The sequence below is a fragment of the Poromitra crassiceps genome, assembly GCF_964638095.1.
Source record: "Poromitra crassiceps genome assembly, chromosome: 6".
NCBI lineage: Eukaryota > Metazoa > Chordata > Actinopteri > Beryciformes > Melamphaidae > Poromitra > Poromitra crassiceps.
In genome coordinates, this window is record NC_139627.1 from 4,676,558 (window position 1) to 4,692,960 (window position 16,403).

General features: G+C 41.8%; 2 protein-coding genes across 2 annotated transcripts; one reads left to right on the plus strand and one right to left on the minus strand.

Annotated features, from left to right (window-relative positions):
• Nucleotides 1–454: 454 nt before the first annotated feature.
• Nucleotides 455–16,330, minus strand: elapor1 (endosome-lysosome associated apoptosis and autophagy regulator 1). Its single transcript, XM_083638856.1, has 23 exons — nucleotides 16,246–16,330; nucleotides 13,493–13,635; nucleotides 10,878–10,998; nucleotides 10,541–10,721; nucleotides 10,254–10,401; nucleotides 10,091–10,171; nucleotides 9,826–9,931; nucleotides 9,039–9,188; nucleotides 8,077–8,165; nucleotides 7,711–7,888; nucleotides 7,454–7,585; nucleotides 7,004–7,088; nucleotides 6,765–6,873; nucleotides 6,515–6,652; nucleotides 5,558–5,821; nucleotides 4,874–5,050; nucleotides 4,495–4,645; nucleotides 3,924–4,017; nucleotides 3,301–3,402; nucleotides 2,635–2,761; nucleotides 2,370–2,548; nucleotides 1,277–1,442; nucleotides 455–1,183 (listed from the first exon to the last, which is right to left on the minus strand). The coding sequence occupies exons 2-23, from the start codon at nucleotides 13,574–13,576 to the stop codon at nucleotides 1,097–1,099; spliced, it is 2,949 nt and encodes a 982-aa protein (XP_083494982.1). The 5' UTR covers nucleotides 13,577–13,635; nucleotides 16,246–16,330; the 3' UTR covers nucleotides 455–1,096.
• cfap276 (cilia and flagella associated protein 276) lies at nucleotides 14,737–16,120 on the plus strand (the record flags this gene model as incomplete). The annotated part of the gene is made up of 5 exons (XM_083639263.1): nucleotides 14,737–14,811; nucleotides 15,364–15,480; nucleotides 15,573–15,688; nucleotides 15,786–15,901; nucleotides 16,050–16,120. 5 exons carry the CDS (start codon nucleotides 14,737–14,739, stop codon nucleotides 16,118–16,120), a joined length of 495 nt encoding a protein of 164 aa, XP_083495389.1.
• Nucleotides 16,331–16,403: the final 73 nt, after the last annotated feature.

The following is a 16,403-nucleotide window of genomic DNA, read 5'->3' on the forward strand; positions in this document are numbered from 1 at the left end:
TGTTTTGCTTGCACCTGTGTTACTTCCTGCCTTTTAGCCACAAAATGGCTGCTGTGAAAAAGGCAAATTGTTTCACATTCAATATCAATGATTAGTACCATGTGTTTCTATTTTTGTTTTTATATTTAGTTGGCATGTCAGTACAAAGTAGCTGTTCCTTCCACTTCATTTTTATGCACGCTCAATTCCTAGTTTTTAAAACTGCCACCAAAAATCTTTCTTAGAGATTTTGATAAAGAGCACTTGAAAGCACAGACCTTCGAATCCGCCCACTCTACTGAGTTGAGTTTTGGCTGCTTCTAGAAGATCGAAGTGGAGTGTAACGAGTTAACAATTCAGTCTGATATCAGGCTACATCAAGTCAAGTCATATTTATGACTGATTGCCAACTTTGAAGAAGGAGCTTATGAGGAGCACCTGAAGGCAGCATTACAGGTCTCACGTGATTTTATTTTCTTGTAGAGAAAGTCTTTATTTCATAATAAAGGAAGATTATACCTTAATCTTTGGTGCAGTAGAATAGGTTATCAAAGTTTTTGTTTAACATAACATTCATAAACATTCATAGCAAATACAACATAATAACAATAGGATGGCTGAATTTAAATAAAAAAACAACAATGCAGTATGACACATACACACTCAGTAAAATTTACACAAGTTCACACAGCTACAAAACAAATAATACAAAATAACTAATAGCTTTACTCTCAAGTAAAATGTCAACAGTTTCTCTATGATTCTAAGATAATTTTTAAAAATATCCCCAATATGGAGACTTTGTATTTTAGTATTTGTTTTGATAACCTAACATATGACAAATTAAACTAAATAAAAACTTCTCTCTTGAAATTATTTTAAAAATCTCAATGTATATCAACCTCAATGTATATCTTTTGTAATAAATGTGTAATAAATAAAATGCATTCACAAGATATCTCTGATTTAAAAAAAAAAAAACGAATGGTTTTCTGTTGCTTGCATTTTCTTTGACCCACTGGAGATCATCCATCAGATGCACCGGCGTTTCATCTTGTAACACTTCCTCTGGGCTTTGGTAAAAGGATTTGATAGGAGGATCTGTTCCGTCTCTAATTCAAGAGTCATCTGAGTCATAGTCGTCTCTGGGCAGGCTTGAGGATGAAGACTTCAGCGGAACCGAGTCAAATCCATCCGATGTCCTCTGAAAACACATTGGTAACATCTAGCATGAATAGATGCCTTGAGTGTCTTCTCAACATGAGCTATTTTAGTGGAATGGGATGTGGCTACTGACCTCTCTTGAGAAGGACTTGATTTTGGTGAAGAAGGATTTCTTGGTGAGGTAGATGAGGTCGTCCTCTGCATCTTCTCCCTCCATGATTGCACAGCTGTCTGCAGCAGGAAGCTCGCACTCTTTACCCCCAGAGGTCATGATCAACTTGGAGTATTTATACTGCAGCCTGAGGACAGAGGATGCTCATCTGTAACAACCTGTAGGACTCTGACACAGTTTCACACTCATAGCTTTTAGCTTTAATTTTTGTTAGTACTATAATAACACATAACAATTTAATCTTTGATGTAAATGGAAACTACAGCATACACAGTGTACAACATATACTTACTGGGGATAAAACTGTTAAATTATTAAATAACCTAAGTTGATTCTTGTCTTTTTCTTTTTTGCAAATATCTGATGTTTTATTATCATAAGGATTGTTAGGTTCTCACTATGGGGGACAGACCCCTCTGGACCCCTGACAGATGCACTATTTTTACTTCGACACCAAGATATCCTCTTAGGGGTGGGAGGAATAACAATTTTCTCCCTCCGCCACTAGGGGCGCTAGCCCCACCCTCAGAGCGATGAGCTGTCTGGCATACTAAAGGAGCTACAAGGTACAAAAAGGCACGCACATCCAGCAATAAAAAGTTAAAACCAGGTGCAGGAGGCACACAGGAGCTCCCACATCCCATAGTTTTATGAATACGGTGAGTGAGGTTCTCCCCAGACAATACTTCTTGCCAAGGTGGGTGAGAAGAAGAAGACTCAGAATGGTGATATCCTGCCCCACCTCCCCTATATATATATATATATATATGCCCCTAGGAGGGAGAAAAAATTTACTATTCCGACCCCAATATGAGGATATTGGTGTAGAAATAAAAATTGTGCTTCTTTCAGAGGTCCAGAGGGGTCTGTCCCTGTAGGAACCTCACTCACCTTATTCATAAAACCGGGATTATATTATTAACTTTATGTTATTGTCAAGGTACCTACATCCCTCTAATGGGGGGAGAGAGAAAACTTTGTTACAAAAAACTATGTGTATCAGTGGTTCAACAACCAGCACTAAACAGCAGAGGCACAGCTCAGAGGTCTTTACTTGCGTGTCTTCTTCCAGAAATAGCAGCTGATGGTGATGAGCAGCACAGCAGCGATGGTTCCCGTGGAAACGCCAAACTTGAGCCAGAAATCCAGAGTCACACAAGCGCTGACTTTTTGCGCCGGTAGAGTCTCCCCACCGTGACACTGCAGGGGCTGCTGCCATACATAGGTGGTTCTCTGGAACGCACATACATTCAATGTGATTTGCTTCTGTGACGTAGCATTTCATAATTTATTTGCGATATGTCCATGCCTGTGCAAACCTGTATTCCTTGGACGCATGCACTGACGATCTCTCTGTAGTGGTCTTTGGTGCAGAGTGGACACGCATGTTGGCTCTGCCACAGGAAGTGGAAGGAGCATCCGTCACAGGTCCCCTCTGAACATTTACTGTGGATGAAAAGGCACAGCAGAGGCAAGACAAGTCAGAAATACGGAAGATATATAGATTTATCTCCGAATTCTGAGAATAAAGTGAGAATTGCAAGATTATAGTGCACATTCTCAGAATTCTTAAATTCTGAGATTAAAGTCAGAATTCCGAGAATAACGCCAGAATTCTGTTTTGACTTTATTCCCAGAATATAAACTCAGAATTCTGGGATTCTGTCCCCCCCCCCCCCCCCCCCCCCCCCCCCCCCCTCAGAATTATGACTTCAATCTCAGAATTCTGAATTTATTCGGAAAAACTCAAAACACATTTTTCACATCTGGCTCTAATCCTCTTCCATACAGGAGCCTGAAACCGGTCCACCCAGACTTTAGACAGTAGTTGTAGTTCCATAAATTATCCCCAAGAGGTCAGTTTGTCCACAGTTCAGAGTCAGAGAGGTCAGTATGTGTGTGTGTGTGTGTGTGTGTGTGTGCCAAACCAAACGTGTGGAGGACTTCAGAGGTCAGAAGTTCAGAGCAGTCACATTGTCAGGTACCTTGGCAAGGTGATGTAGTCTTTCGCCGTCACTGTGGGATCACATCTCAGTCTGATGGTGGTCGACCTGCCATCTTTACACGCCTGCGTCGTCTCACTGGACCTGCACACATGAGGTGGAATGTAAAGGTGTCAACTTCAACCATTTGGTATATTTCAATTTAAATTAAAGGTCATTTTTACTTTTGCATTTATATAATTTCTAGGGATGTCACAATATATCGTCTCACGATATATCGCGATATCAAAACGTGACAATATGTACCGTTGAGATGAAATCTCATATCGCGAGAAAAATAAGCTGAACATGGTGGCACTGATCTGCATCTGATTGCATGCTCGCTCTCCTTTTCATTGCTTTGTTTGAACAGACGAGGGACGTTACAGACAGTAAGTTGAGGATGCCCCCTCAACTTACAAATTGATCGCAAAAAAATATATATATATCGTATCGTATCGTTATCATGAACCCAATATCGTGTATCGTATCGTGAACTGAGTGTATCGTGACACCCCTAATAATTTCAGAATTAAACAATACACTTCCAGCATCAAATAGCTACAGTTGAATATATATGGCTGAAAATGAATGAATTAAAATAAATGAAACATGATTTAAGTCACCTGTAGTAGAATATGACATCTGGCAGGCTGGACAAAGTGGGGAATGCTGATTCCAGAGAGGAGATGTTACTCAGGGTTTTATCAGTGGTTACACCTGCAGACACAATCAGAAGATTCATTGTAGACTTACTCTATACGAGAATGACACATTGTAACCTCATGTAGTTTCATGCACACAAATCGAACGCACAATTGTCAGTTGAAACATGTAATTCAGTCAGTTCAGTTGACCACACACTTTGTCAGACTTTTACAACAGATGCTAACCCATGTAGTAGCAATAGCAATGAAAGCTGCATCACTAACTAGTAGTAATAATACCCTAATATTAATAGTACGGTAATACATTTTATATAACATGCTTTAAGTAAATTGCAAATTACTAATTGGGGTAAAAATCAGTGGGGAAATGATTTAAAAAAAATCAGATAACAGAAAATTCCTCTCTGTAGAGAGAAAAGTTTTGGGCTCTGTTTTAAAAGAGCCAATCAATTAGTAGTTTATTGGTTTGCTGAAATTCAAACCAAGACGATTGTTTGCAGTAGTGGATGCAGCAGCATTCAGCCCGTACCAATGAGCGTGTCACCGATGACGAAGGGCTGGGAGGAGACGATGTTCTGGTCCCGGATGTCAGAGGGAACCACTGTGGACTGGCACACGTAAGCCTTGACCACCCGCCCGCTCTCTGTCACATTGTCCACACAGGTGGCCATCGCTCTGCTCTGCAAGACAAACACAGGGTGTCAGGACGGAATCCCAATCCTGACATATTACTGATTGATAGATAGAATAAAACAAGGACATTTATTTTCCATCCATTAATTAATTCTATCATTTATCGCCATACATGGATTTATTTTCCCATAAACAGTAAGATGTTTTGTTTTATTGATTGATTGATTGATTGATTGATTGATTGATTGATTTTGATTCCACAGTGAAGGCCTCACCTCTTTCCCACACAGAGCCACACTGAAGCGGTGGAAGTAGCGCAGGCCTCTGTTGGTGAAGCGCGGGCTGCTCTGGAAAGCGGTGGCGTTGGCCAGCGGAGAGAAGTCGTAGTGCAGCAGCGCTCCTCCGCTGCTCTGCACGTCCAACACGCAGTCACTGAGGCAAGCTGAGTGGGCCTGCAGGGCGAGAAGAAAATCAGCTGTAATATGAATAGATATACTGTATATATTACCAGAGACATCAGGCTGGCTCATGACTAGATGTCACACTCAGTAGATGAGCTGTACAAATGCAAACAATGAAATGTATATCCTCAGTAAAAAAAAAAAGAAATGTTATATATATATAAATTGTTTGTTTTTTACTGAGGATATACATTTCATTGTTTGCATTTGTACAGCTCATATATATATATATATATATATATATATATATATATATATATATATATATATATATATATATATAATATAGTTATAGCTATTCATGTAGATATGGATATATAAAAGATATAGATATGTGTACATGAAGTTGCTGTACTGACATCTGAAAGCCCCCCATTAAATGTCATTTTGAGAGCATCATACTTCCTTAATTTCTTAATTTGATGTATTTGCTGTTGAAACAGAGCCAGGATTGTTCCCCAAAAAAATCAGTGAAGTTTGAGTTGAGCTTCTCCTTACCTTGTTCCTCTTTGTGTTGGGCCCACACTGAACACAGGCCTCCTCTCCGACAGGCTGCTGGGCCCTGATGAAGCTGTTTGGCGGGCATCTCCGGCACACTCCGGTGCCGCTGACCATGTAGTGTCCCGCCGGGCAGGGGACACAGGCGGAGCCGGTCTTGCCAGACACCAGCGCACAGTGCCGGCACTCAGAGGCCACACCGCCAATCACATTGCTGATATGGACGGAGTAGATCTTGGCGACATCAGAACTGTACGTTCTCTCCTGGAGAAGGAGAAAGGGAAGCGCTCGTTACCAAGCAACAGCTCTGCCACTCACACACAGTGGAACAGTCAGTTATTTCCTTTCAGAATGCAATGTGATGTGACACATGTTTTTCTTAAAGATCCAGTGCAATGACAGTTGCATTTCTCAGTGTCATGGTATCATTTAACGAACATGTAAATGTAAACTTCCCCAAATTATTATATATTTTTTCCCTCCCTTTGGTTGTCAACAGAACATAGATTTAGAATTCCAATCTACTTCCTGGTGTAAATGATGTCCCCTGCACCCACGTTTTAATGAATGCTCTGATTGGTCAATAGTATGCATAGATAATGAGGTGCCCCATATTCTGTCAATCAATAACCAGCCAGCTAATTGTAAACATCTCCATTGCTGCTGGGTGCTGAAGTTACAACACTGGAGTATGCACACACATCCAAACCAAAAAGGGCAGATGCTGATGCTGATAATAAACAAATCATGAAATTAACAAATAAATAATTGTACGTTGGAGCCCTGTGTGTGAGCTGTTTATTTCTTCATGTCAAGACATCAATATCAAACCCTAACTGAGCTGAAATCAATACACTGAATCTTTAAATGTGTCTCTGCTTTGTTTTCAGGTTAATTATGGTGTTGTCATATACTGTAGTTCAACAGTGATATTTGGGGCATGTGATTCTGTCTCACCGTGGTATGTTGCCCTGTGCGCTTAAAAGTCCAGGTGAAGCTGGTGGTGTAGTTGTTCTGGATCAGGTAGGAGTAGGACTGCTTGGTGTTGATGCCGCTCCACTGCTCCACCACATCTGTGTTCCACTGATTGTTCCCCTGCGGAGGAACACACTCGCTTCAGATATTCACACTCGCGTCAATTCAACTTGTTTATTGTTGTGTATTATCTTCACACCCTGAAGACATTTGTTGTGATGTTTGCCCTCACCGCCATGAAGTAAAGCGCACAATCAGCAGTACACTTGGTCTCAAAGACGAAGGTGATCCGAGATAGTTCACTCCTCTCGTCGCTGTTTTTGGCCATGGACTGAGGCAGCCTTGGGAGACAGATTGCGTTTCATGAAAGCTCTCTTGCAGGTGTAACATCACATACCAGCTGGAAGTTATGGGAGATACACTAATATGGAGAGACTTTTTGTGTAATTGTTGTGTCTTGCTCCACCTCACCTGTATCCAGAGACATTGAGTGAAAGCATCATGTAGTCCTGCTCACCAGAGACAGTGTAGATATACTCTCCAGCCACTTCCCATGCTGTCATAAAAAAATAAAAATAATAACATACATTACTTACAGCATACTATACCAGCAATGCACACAAACACCTCTCCGCTCCTGCACCACCTGCTCTGGGAAAAGTTTGGAACAGCTTCTGAGGACAGTGCAAAGGGAAGTGAAAGTCTTGAAGATGTGTTTTCGATATTGACAAGTTGTCATCAAACTAAAGTAAGACTAAGTTTATAATATTTGGTAACCGGCAAATCAATAATCCGGTCAAAATTAAAAAAGTTTGTTAGGTTGGCTACATTCACAAATAGATTAGAACTTTCAGCTGCTCTTCAAAACTCTTCCGATATCACATATAATATCCACAAAATCCACGTAGCCAGACGTCTCACCTGTGGTGCGGTCGTCGGAGTCGCTGTATTCTCGACCGGACACCCAGCTCTTCATGTTGGGCGGCATCGTGTTCCACCACTTGTACTCAAAGCCCACCTCTGGCTCCGTGCCAACAGGACACTTGGTGCAGGCTGCGAATGCAATGTGTTCTTGTGTCAGAGTATAACGGTCAAGCTAAATAATATATAATAGATATTTAATAGATATAATATAGATATTTGAGTGAAGATGAGCACATTGTGTCCTGGATCTGCACCTGTTCCATTGGAGTAGAACCCGCCGGCGCAGGGTTTGCAGGTGGAGGAGTTGGTGACAAAGAATCCCGGGTTACACGGAGGACAAGTCTGCCTCTCCCCGGACGCCGGCAGCTTCACTGCTCCTTCAACACTCTCACTGCAGATCTTAGGCTCAATCCATTTGTACATGAGCTGAGTCTGAGAAACAAAACAACAGAGACATGAATACATGAAAGATTCTGCCAATGGCTCTGTGGTGAACAGAATCAGCCCGGATAATTGATATTTAGGGAAACCTAATAGTTGCGCCAGATGGCTGCGGACTGAACTGAACTTCCGTGAATGCTATACCTCCACAATCATGCCGTTTGCTTTTCCCACATTACCTTTCCCTCAGAGTTACATGGCGTGTGGGTGTAGAAGTAGTCACTGATTGTACACGCGGGTCTTGCTTTACAGTTGCCCGAAGCCGCCTCTGGAAAAACAGAAGCCAAGTCAGGGGGAACAGCCGGCAGTTATACGAGGGTAAACACAGCTCACATTAAGATCCACTGATACCACAAAAGCCCCCCACACACTTTGTATGCACTCAACCAGTCGATATTTGCATGTAGATTGCCTTGCCTCTGTGTGGTGACATGAAAACGCGTGATGTACATTACATTATTTAGCAGATGCTTTTTTTCAAAAGCGACTTACAATAATAGTACATTTTGTCAACAGTAGTGAACTGAACTGTGCAACACAGCCTACATCAACGAAGACCTTTTAAAAGCCCTAACCTGGAAATCAGATTACAAAATGGATAACAGAGATGACTAATTGTATTGCTTTAGAGAAAATCATGTATGTTCTGAAAAACAGATTTGATGTAGTCCTAAGTATCTGGCAACCTTTTATTGAGTAACATGAAAATATGACCCCTACCAACTGTGGACTTGCTATGACTTCTAAACTGGTTCCACTATGTCAATAACAACATCTACCAAATATGGTTGAGATATCTCATTGTACTTCTTGACTTTTTTTTTCTATTATTATTTTCTATTACTGTTTTTTCTTTCTTTCTTGTCTTTAGTGGGAATGAGTTGCATTATGTGTTTTTTTCTTGTCTACATTGAAAACTTTGAAATAAAATATACAAAAAAATACCTTTTAAAAGGAATACGCAGCATTTGTCAATACTTGAAGGAATAAGTAGCATTAGTTAGTTTTCTTTTGTACTAAATGATTATAAGTTTAAGCATATCCACAAGAGTTTAGACAAAATCAAAGAAAAGAAACAGAAACAGTCAGCCTGGTCAGTGATATGATTGATCTTTGTGGATAAAGTATTAGCAATTCAAACCTGCGTATTTGTCTTTTTCACACTGCTGGCAGACAGTGGCTCCCTTATTGGAGAAGGAGTCGGCAGGGCAGGAGGTGCAGCGGGCTGATCCTGGTTTTGCACTGTAGGTGCCGGGCTTACAGTGGAAACACTCTGACGTGTAGGCAACCCCTGGATGAAAACCATCAATAAACATACTAATCATTAACAGAACAAAGTGCAGACGTTAAGAACTGCTACTTCAAGCAACGTTTTCACTCACAGTGAATTCCAGGCCTGAGCAATTTGAATCGTCTGATCTATAACTAATAACGGACTGAAAAGGGGGAAAAAGCCAGTTGGGCAAAGCACACTATAGAAAATAGCCCAGCGGAAAGCAATGTCCTAATTGAGATCTCCTCTACTTCTTCACACAGATGAGTTTTATTTAACATCAGCCTGAGATTTTGAGCATTTTCTCAAACTTCTGAAATTTGGCAGCTGAGAAACAAGCCTTGGATTGACTTTTTCTCATATCATGCTGTCATTTAGCTCTTGTGTATTAACATGCATCTAAGTCTCGAGTGGATCATTCAAGAGAAACATCTCAGAAATCTATCAGCAATTTGTCTGTGCAGCCATCTACAAATCAGATAGATTAATTTTTTTATTATTAGTCTCAAGCACTTATATTTAATGCCGATGTAAATTTGTCTCATGTGCAACTCGTTATTGCTCCTAAGAGGTGATTTAAGAGTAATAATTCAGACACCAATGATCCTAGATTAATACAACATTGAGATATGAAAAGTTGACTTTTTGATTTTACCTGAGATGGCAATGTTTCTTAACAGCACAGGTTTGACGACACTGTCCAGCATAGTGTATGTAGTGGTTCTCCAGTACAGCACATTGGTGCCTTTGTTCAGCTGTGCCTGCACAGAGAAGTCAAGTTGAAAATGAGACGGAAAGAGATAGCGAGAGGCAGAGAGATTAAAAAGTCTGTACACGTCCAAATTATCCAACAAATGTCAGGCCACATGCCAACGGGTGTGATGAAGCGCTTTGTGCTTAAAGCTACAGTCAAGACGTACGTTGTAGTGGCTCCAGTCACTCTCTGACATCTTCATCCACCGGGTGTCAGAGTCTGTAGACTGGCACTGGTCGTTCTGGACCTGGGAGGGAGAAAAGGAGTCCCATGTCACTAAATATTAACCCCATAAGCACCTTACAACAGGGCCACTGTGAAACACTTACAAAGAACTCAAAGTAGATATTGTTGTCCGGGTATGAATATTCAAAGGACACAGTTCCGGATTTCTTCAGGTTCACAGCGTAGGACAGGGTTGCGGTGCACTCGTCTGTGTTGGAGGCTATGAAATCGTCCTTTGGTACCCAGGTCGAGCTAGAAAAACATCGGCAGCAAACATCAGTTTGACGACATTTATGAAATTGAGAGAATAGGCTGGGCTTATATCAGTGTGTTGTGTGAAAACTATCAAAAGCTATTCATTCATAAAAATAGATGTGTGAGGCGGACTAACTTGGAGCAGTTTGTGTGGGCTTCCCCGCCACCGAAGTCCACGCCGTGGGTGACAAAGCCAGTCGGCAGGCCCCCCCACTCATCAAAGGCCACACCGGTCCCCAGGGAGTAGGTGCCAGCTGCGCACTTCTGACACTCCTGGGACCTCATATCAAGAAACTCCCCTTCACTACAAGAGAAAGCTATAGGAAGCAATACAGAAGTGCAAAGGGAGAGAAGAGCAGAGTTGAAAGGCATGGAGATGTGCATGAAACAGATAGTGATTAAAATCTAACAATATGGCTAACATTGATTATGCATTGAGGGCGTGGCTATATGAAATAAGTATGGACACTCACTGCACTGAGTGCCTTTGACTGGATCTGGGAGGCCTGTGCATGTGTTGGCTTTGTTGGGAACAGCCACTCTCCATCGTGAGCCGAGCACGTCACACTCTGTGTACTCAAAGTGGTAATCTGACTGCGAGGAGAGAACAGATGGGGGGTTTCACACACGGCGTGATAACGTTCAACGAAAAGTCAACAAGGCAGAAGCTTTCTTTCAAATCCACCGGCGCTCTGTTAGAAGACATAAAGGATGCAAGTCAACAGACATATGACGGCAAAGTGTACAAGTTGGGTTCTTACTTTTACAACACCTATGTGAATTAGGTGTTGTGGAAGATGAATTTCATTTTTTGTTTCCTTGTGCGCTATATGAGGAACCAAGATTGTCTCTATTTCAGTTAATGCAAAATAAGAAACCTGAACTATTTTGGTCAGGAGATGATGCTAAGTTGGAATGGCTATTCAGAGATGCAGTCTTCACTTTGGCTTATTTATTGGGAGTGCTTGGAAACTCAGAATGGAGAAGTTGTTCATCTGAATATACAACTCGGTCTTGTCTTGTTTATGTTTGAGCTTTTTGTGGCTTGTTTGTTAATTTGTTTGTATTGTTGAACTTGAATGATTTGTGTCTTGTAAGCCCACACGGGTTGGGCACCATGAATATGGTGCATGACACAGAAATAAAATATATCTATCTATCTATTTATCTATCTATCTATCTATCTACAACATACATCAGTGGATTGTTTTATACCTGTGGGAATTTCTCACTAAACCAGGCCAGCCTCCTTTCCAAATACAAGCCGGGGCTATTCTAATATTTGCCCAGGAGGCTGTCTCACCTGTTGTCGTAATCTCCCTCATCAAGGATGTGCGACAACTCTTTACCACTAAGACCAAAACCCTCCAGGGTTTATTGACTTTGCTAAGGGGGGGGGGGGGGGGGGGGGGGGATGCTGATGAGTCCAATCCTTCTGTAAACATTTAATTTGAGAGTTGTTGCTGCTCCACAGACACAGCAGGAGTTCACACATGTTCCAGCTGTCCCACCCGTAACAATGCCATTTGGGGGGCGCAGCATTATTGGATGCTTATCTTGCTCATCTTAACCCTTGTGGTGAAACAATCCCTGAATAGTGAGGGAGTAGGTAGAGAGAGGATACTCTTAACATTCGCTCATTGGTATGGGCCCAAGAAGGTCACTTGGCAGACTGAAGCCGACATGGGATTAATAGTTAACAAAACACAGGCAGCAGTAACTGCTCCTGTGAGCTTGTGTTTTTAATTAGTGCTGCTACGTTAGCCGTGGTCGGGGGGTATCAGATGAACATGGGTCTGGGCGCGTTTCGAGGATTTCATGTAAAAATGCATCGAATCGGAGACGGCGGCTCCGGGCCTCATCCTCTATACAAACATGAGGAGGAGGACACCAAGGCAACGGGACATTGTGCCCGGTGTGTCTCATGGTCAAATGTCCGAAAACAGCTTCACCCGGTGAAAAAAAACAGCCGCTGACTCAAATCACACTCTAAGCTCACTCACCTTGAAACGAAAGGCTTACAGGTCTCTCGAGGGTAACTTGTCTCTAACGGCTGCTATACGCTTTCACAGCATGCCAGTTAGATAAGGCACTCACTATGACATCTTTTATGACATACTGCCAGCTAACTTTTCAGAGTGTACCCGATAAGAAAATGTTTTAGTACTATGATATCAAATGGCGCTGCGGTTATGCAAATATTTAGACGTTTTAATGTGGGTCAGAGGAGAGGCCGGCAGACTTGCTGATGGTGTTTGGTCTGGTAAAACACAAGCACGTGACCGTGAAGACGTGAGTATGTTAGCCTAGCCGGTATCTGTTTGAAGCACGACATGATTAATAGTTGTAGTTGCAATAGGCCATGTCTACATTAGGCATTAAGGATAAAACCTTGTGTGTCGATCCACTATACATACATTTAAAAATCTCCTCCTATGAATTACATTAAGCACAGCTAAATGAAGGATGTAATGCTTCAAACAGATACCAGCTAGGCTAACATATGTTCACTTCACACACTTTAACACTTAACTGAGGGAGGCCAATCCTAGCTATTGTATATGTGCTTAAAGAGCAGAGAGGATCAAGAAGATATCTTCAGGTGATACAAATTTGAACAAAACTATTTGTGCTTCCTACAGTAAAAATATGAATGGCTTATTTTGGACGTGAAGCAAATGGCAAGCAGCAGACAAGTTTCATTGCATTCATTGGTACTTGAAGGATGTTTATGTCAGTTGTCTTCCAAAATAGTCATAAATGCCGTTTACAATAAACATAATCTTTGCCTAATGCCTACATTATGATTCTTTTCCAGACAGCACATCAGGCTTATCCTCACTCCTACGTCTCAGCTCTTGATATTTTAATGTATTTTTTTAACGTATTTTCCATTCTAAACTGCACAGCAAGCCAGCGTCTATAAAGTTCTAGCACAGTAGTTGGCCTGATGGAACATCTATGCAACTTGAAAATGAGTCTGAAACTTTATACTCCATGCTTACGAGTGATATATTAACTTGGTTATAAACAAGGTAATAGACAAATCAGGCGAACGCAACAAGGAGAGCAGCGTTAATGTCCTCACCTCTTTGCACATGGGCAAATCCGCAGAAGCTGGAACAAAAAGGAGCCACAGAAAGTGGCTCAGGTGGATCGGGCCTCGCTGCATCGTTGCCTCTCCAGACTGCTGCTCTGCTGCCTGGAACACCTGAGCCGCAGGTGGAGCTGCTGAGGAGGAGGAGGAGGAGGAGGGGAGCTTTACTGAGAGGAATACAGGGAGGTGACTGGATGTTGTGTCTGGTTTTAATCAGATTGAATGATCACTTTAAGCTTATAGGCCACCACCACCCCCCCCCCCCCCCCCCCCGCCCGCGCCACCCCCGTTTAGGCTACTTGCTTAGTTTCGCTCAATTCCTAGATGCCTATGGGAGTATGATTATGTTATTTGATCCCAAATAGACACTCAATAATTGAGCCAAGATAGCTGTTTGACTTCTGACATAAAGATCTGTCTGAAGGCAGACTCTGTTGTTTCTGACTCTGGCATTCACACAGACACACATTTAGACTATTCTATATGTGAAGTAATAGCCTAACTAATGGAATATTTTTTCACCTCCCCTCACTGAGCCTTCCCTGAAACTGTTTGGAACCCCCTGTGGCGCCCGCGTCCCACTTTGAAAACCTGTTCTAGGCTATGTAAACCCAGAATGCTGTTTGTTTATTCAAACAGGCTTCTTCTATAGTACATGTTGGAAAGCAAATACACTTTTTAGCAGTTCAGTCGTCATGCAAAGTGAAAACCCATTTGGGTTGATTTGCAACCACAGAGTTGACTATTTCAATTTTCAATTCAATTTCAATTTCATTTCTTTGTTCGATAGGGGACAGGTGTACATTAATGAACATTTAAAAAAAAATGTAAATGCACGACAATTACAGTCACAGGACTGATTTCCATTGCTTGTCCCCCTGCCCGATGATATAGGCTTAGAGTCCTGATGGGTAAAAAGTAGGTAGGTTGGCTGACAGGGGTGGAGCCTTTAGGAACAGTTGTAGGCTTAGATGTACTTGTATCCCCCCCGCAGTGTCTGGTTTGTCTTTTGTGATCGAGTCTTTGTGTAGTTTTAGGCTGTAACATTTTTTCATTTTCTACAACAGCTTCCAATTTATACTTGACCTTCTTGTTGTGTTGTGTCTACTCCTACTTGTTTTATTTTGAAAGTACTTACCGGAAGTTCCTGGTTGCTTAGAAACCAGGTTGTAAACATCCCAGGAGCAGCCGCCACAGAAATAGTCCTACACAAAAGACTTCGCGTTGACTTAAAAATGTCAAAGCGTGATCCATTTCCCTTCCCAAGACTGGAGAACTACTATTCTTTCACCGGGTTCAAGCAGCAGCAGGTGAGCCTTGTTTGATAGCCGTGTTTGAGTGTAGTGTAGCTATCTGCAAAAATAGCCTAGCTGTTTCAAAATACATAAAAATTTACAAATAGCCTATTTGCATATGTAGATCATCTTTATTCCAATAGGCTAGTGGACATTCAATTTTTTTTGCCTGTTTTTGCAAGTATGACATGGCCACCCAAAATACAATTTGGATAGACATCTAGTAGAAGTTTTTTTTTGGTCCAGTTCTGTATACTGACACACATTTCTAAATAGGCCTATATTCTGAAGAATAATGTGAGATGTATTTTTACATGTAGAATGTCCATGTACCGTACAATATATTTTGTGAGTTTAAGGTTAACCTTGTTATCTAATAGTTATGCATTCAGTAGATTGTAAAACAATTATATCCACTTTGGAAAAATGCTGCTACCTGAAATTCATCTGCAAATATTTAAATTAAATTTAGCACAGGTCTTAATCATTTATAATGTAACCAATCGTGCGATCAAAATGTGTGTATATCATATTTTGTGACTACATTAATTTGTTCTCCCCGATTAGAAAAAGCCATATGATAAACCGACTCACATCGCCCAAACTGAGGAGCCGTGGAGTCGCCTCCATGACACGGCAACTGTGTCCAGCACCCGCCGCAGTGTCATGCATTATGACCAAGAGGTGATGTCACTTTCATCAGGAGTCAGAGCATCTCAAGAGAATCACACCCTCAGTAGGCTACATCTAATGCCACGCTCTTTTCTCCACCCCAGACTCCAAACGACAGCCTGGACTTCCATCTGAAATCCATCTACGATCAACACAAAGAGTTCCTGAGGAACAAGAACCAGACTTTATACCAGAGGGAGAACGTCTCTGAGGACCAGGGGTGGGTGCTGGGTCTCTGGAGGGAGTCGCATTGTAATGTAACCCCCCCCCCCCCCATGAATCAACACATTTAAACTGTCAATAATTACTTTATACAGGCGGACACTGAAGACGTACGAAAAGCAAGATGGCACACAAAATGAGCTGGAGAAAGAGATCAGAGTGTGGGTCAACTCTCAGAAATGCTCCATTTACAGCATTAAGGGAACCATAGGTAAAGTTCCGTTAGCTATGATAATGTGTGTGTGTGTGTGTTAAAGTGCCAAAACAAACCTAGGCCTAATATTTCGGAACAAATCTGGAATCTGCACAAGCTGTGTCCCAATACTAATACAATGTCGTCGTCCCCCCCCCCCCCCCAGATTCTCATCACAATGCCTCTACAAACAGAGGCTACTCCAGGAAGCATGACGGCGGCTTCTACTCAAAATGAAGCTTCCCATACTACGGTCTCTACAAAGTAGCCGCAATGCATCCGGTCTGCCATTAGAAGAATGGATCTCTTAAAGAGGCAGCGTCACGGCATACTTTTTAAGTTTTGGGATTAAATGGACTCACAACTTTCCAGGTGGTTCCAGGAGTTTCCAACCTGCCCATGAAATTTTCAGCCCAATCCGTGCTGCAGTGTGGGCGTGCATAGAAGATACACAGACATACACACAGTCAGACAACTTCATTATTAACAACTTTATTATCAACTTTATCAAGCACATAGG

Excerpts from the sequence above, each read along its gene's own strand:
- elapor1 (XM_083638856.1), bottom strand. The coding sequence starts at position 13,576 with ATGCAGCGAGGCCCGATCCACCTGAGCCACTTTCTGTGGCTCCTTTTT. Across the intron at positions 10,722-10,877 it reads AGTCAAAGGCACTCAGTGCA|CTTTCTCTTGTAGTGAAGGG; the intron begins GTGAGTGTCCAT and ends TGCTTCCTATAG. Across the intron at positions 9,189-9,825 it reads AAGAAACATTGCCATCTCAG|GGGTTGCCTACACGTCAGAG; the intron begins GTAAAATCAAAA and ends GTTTTCATCCAG.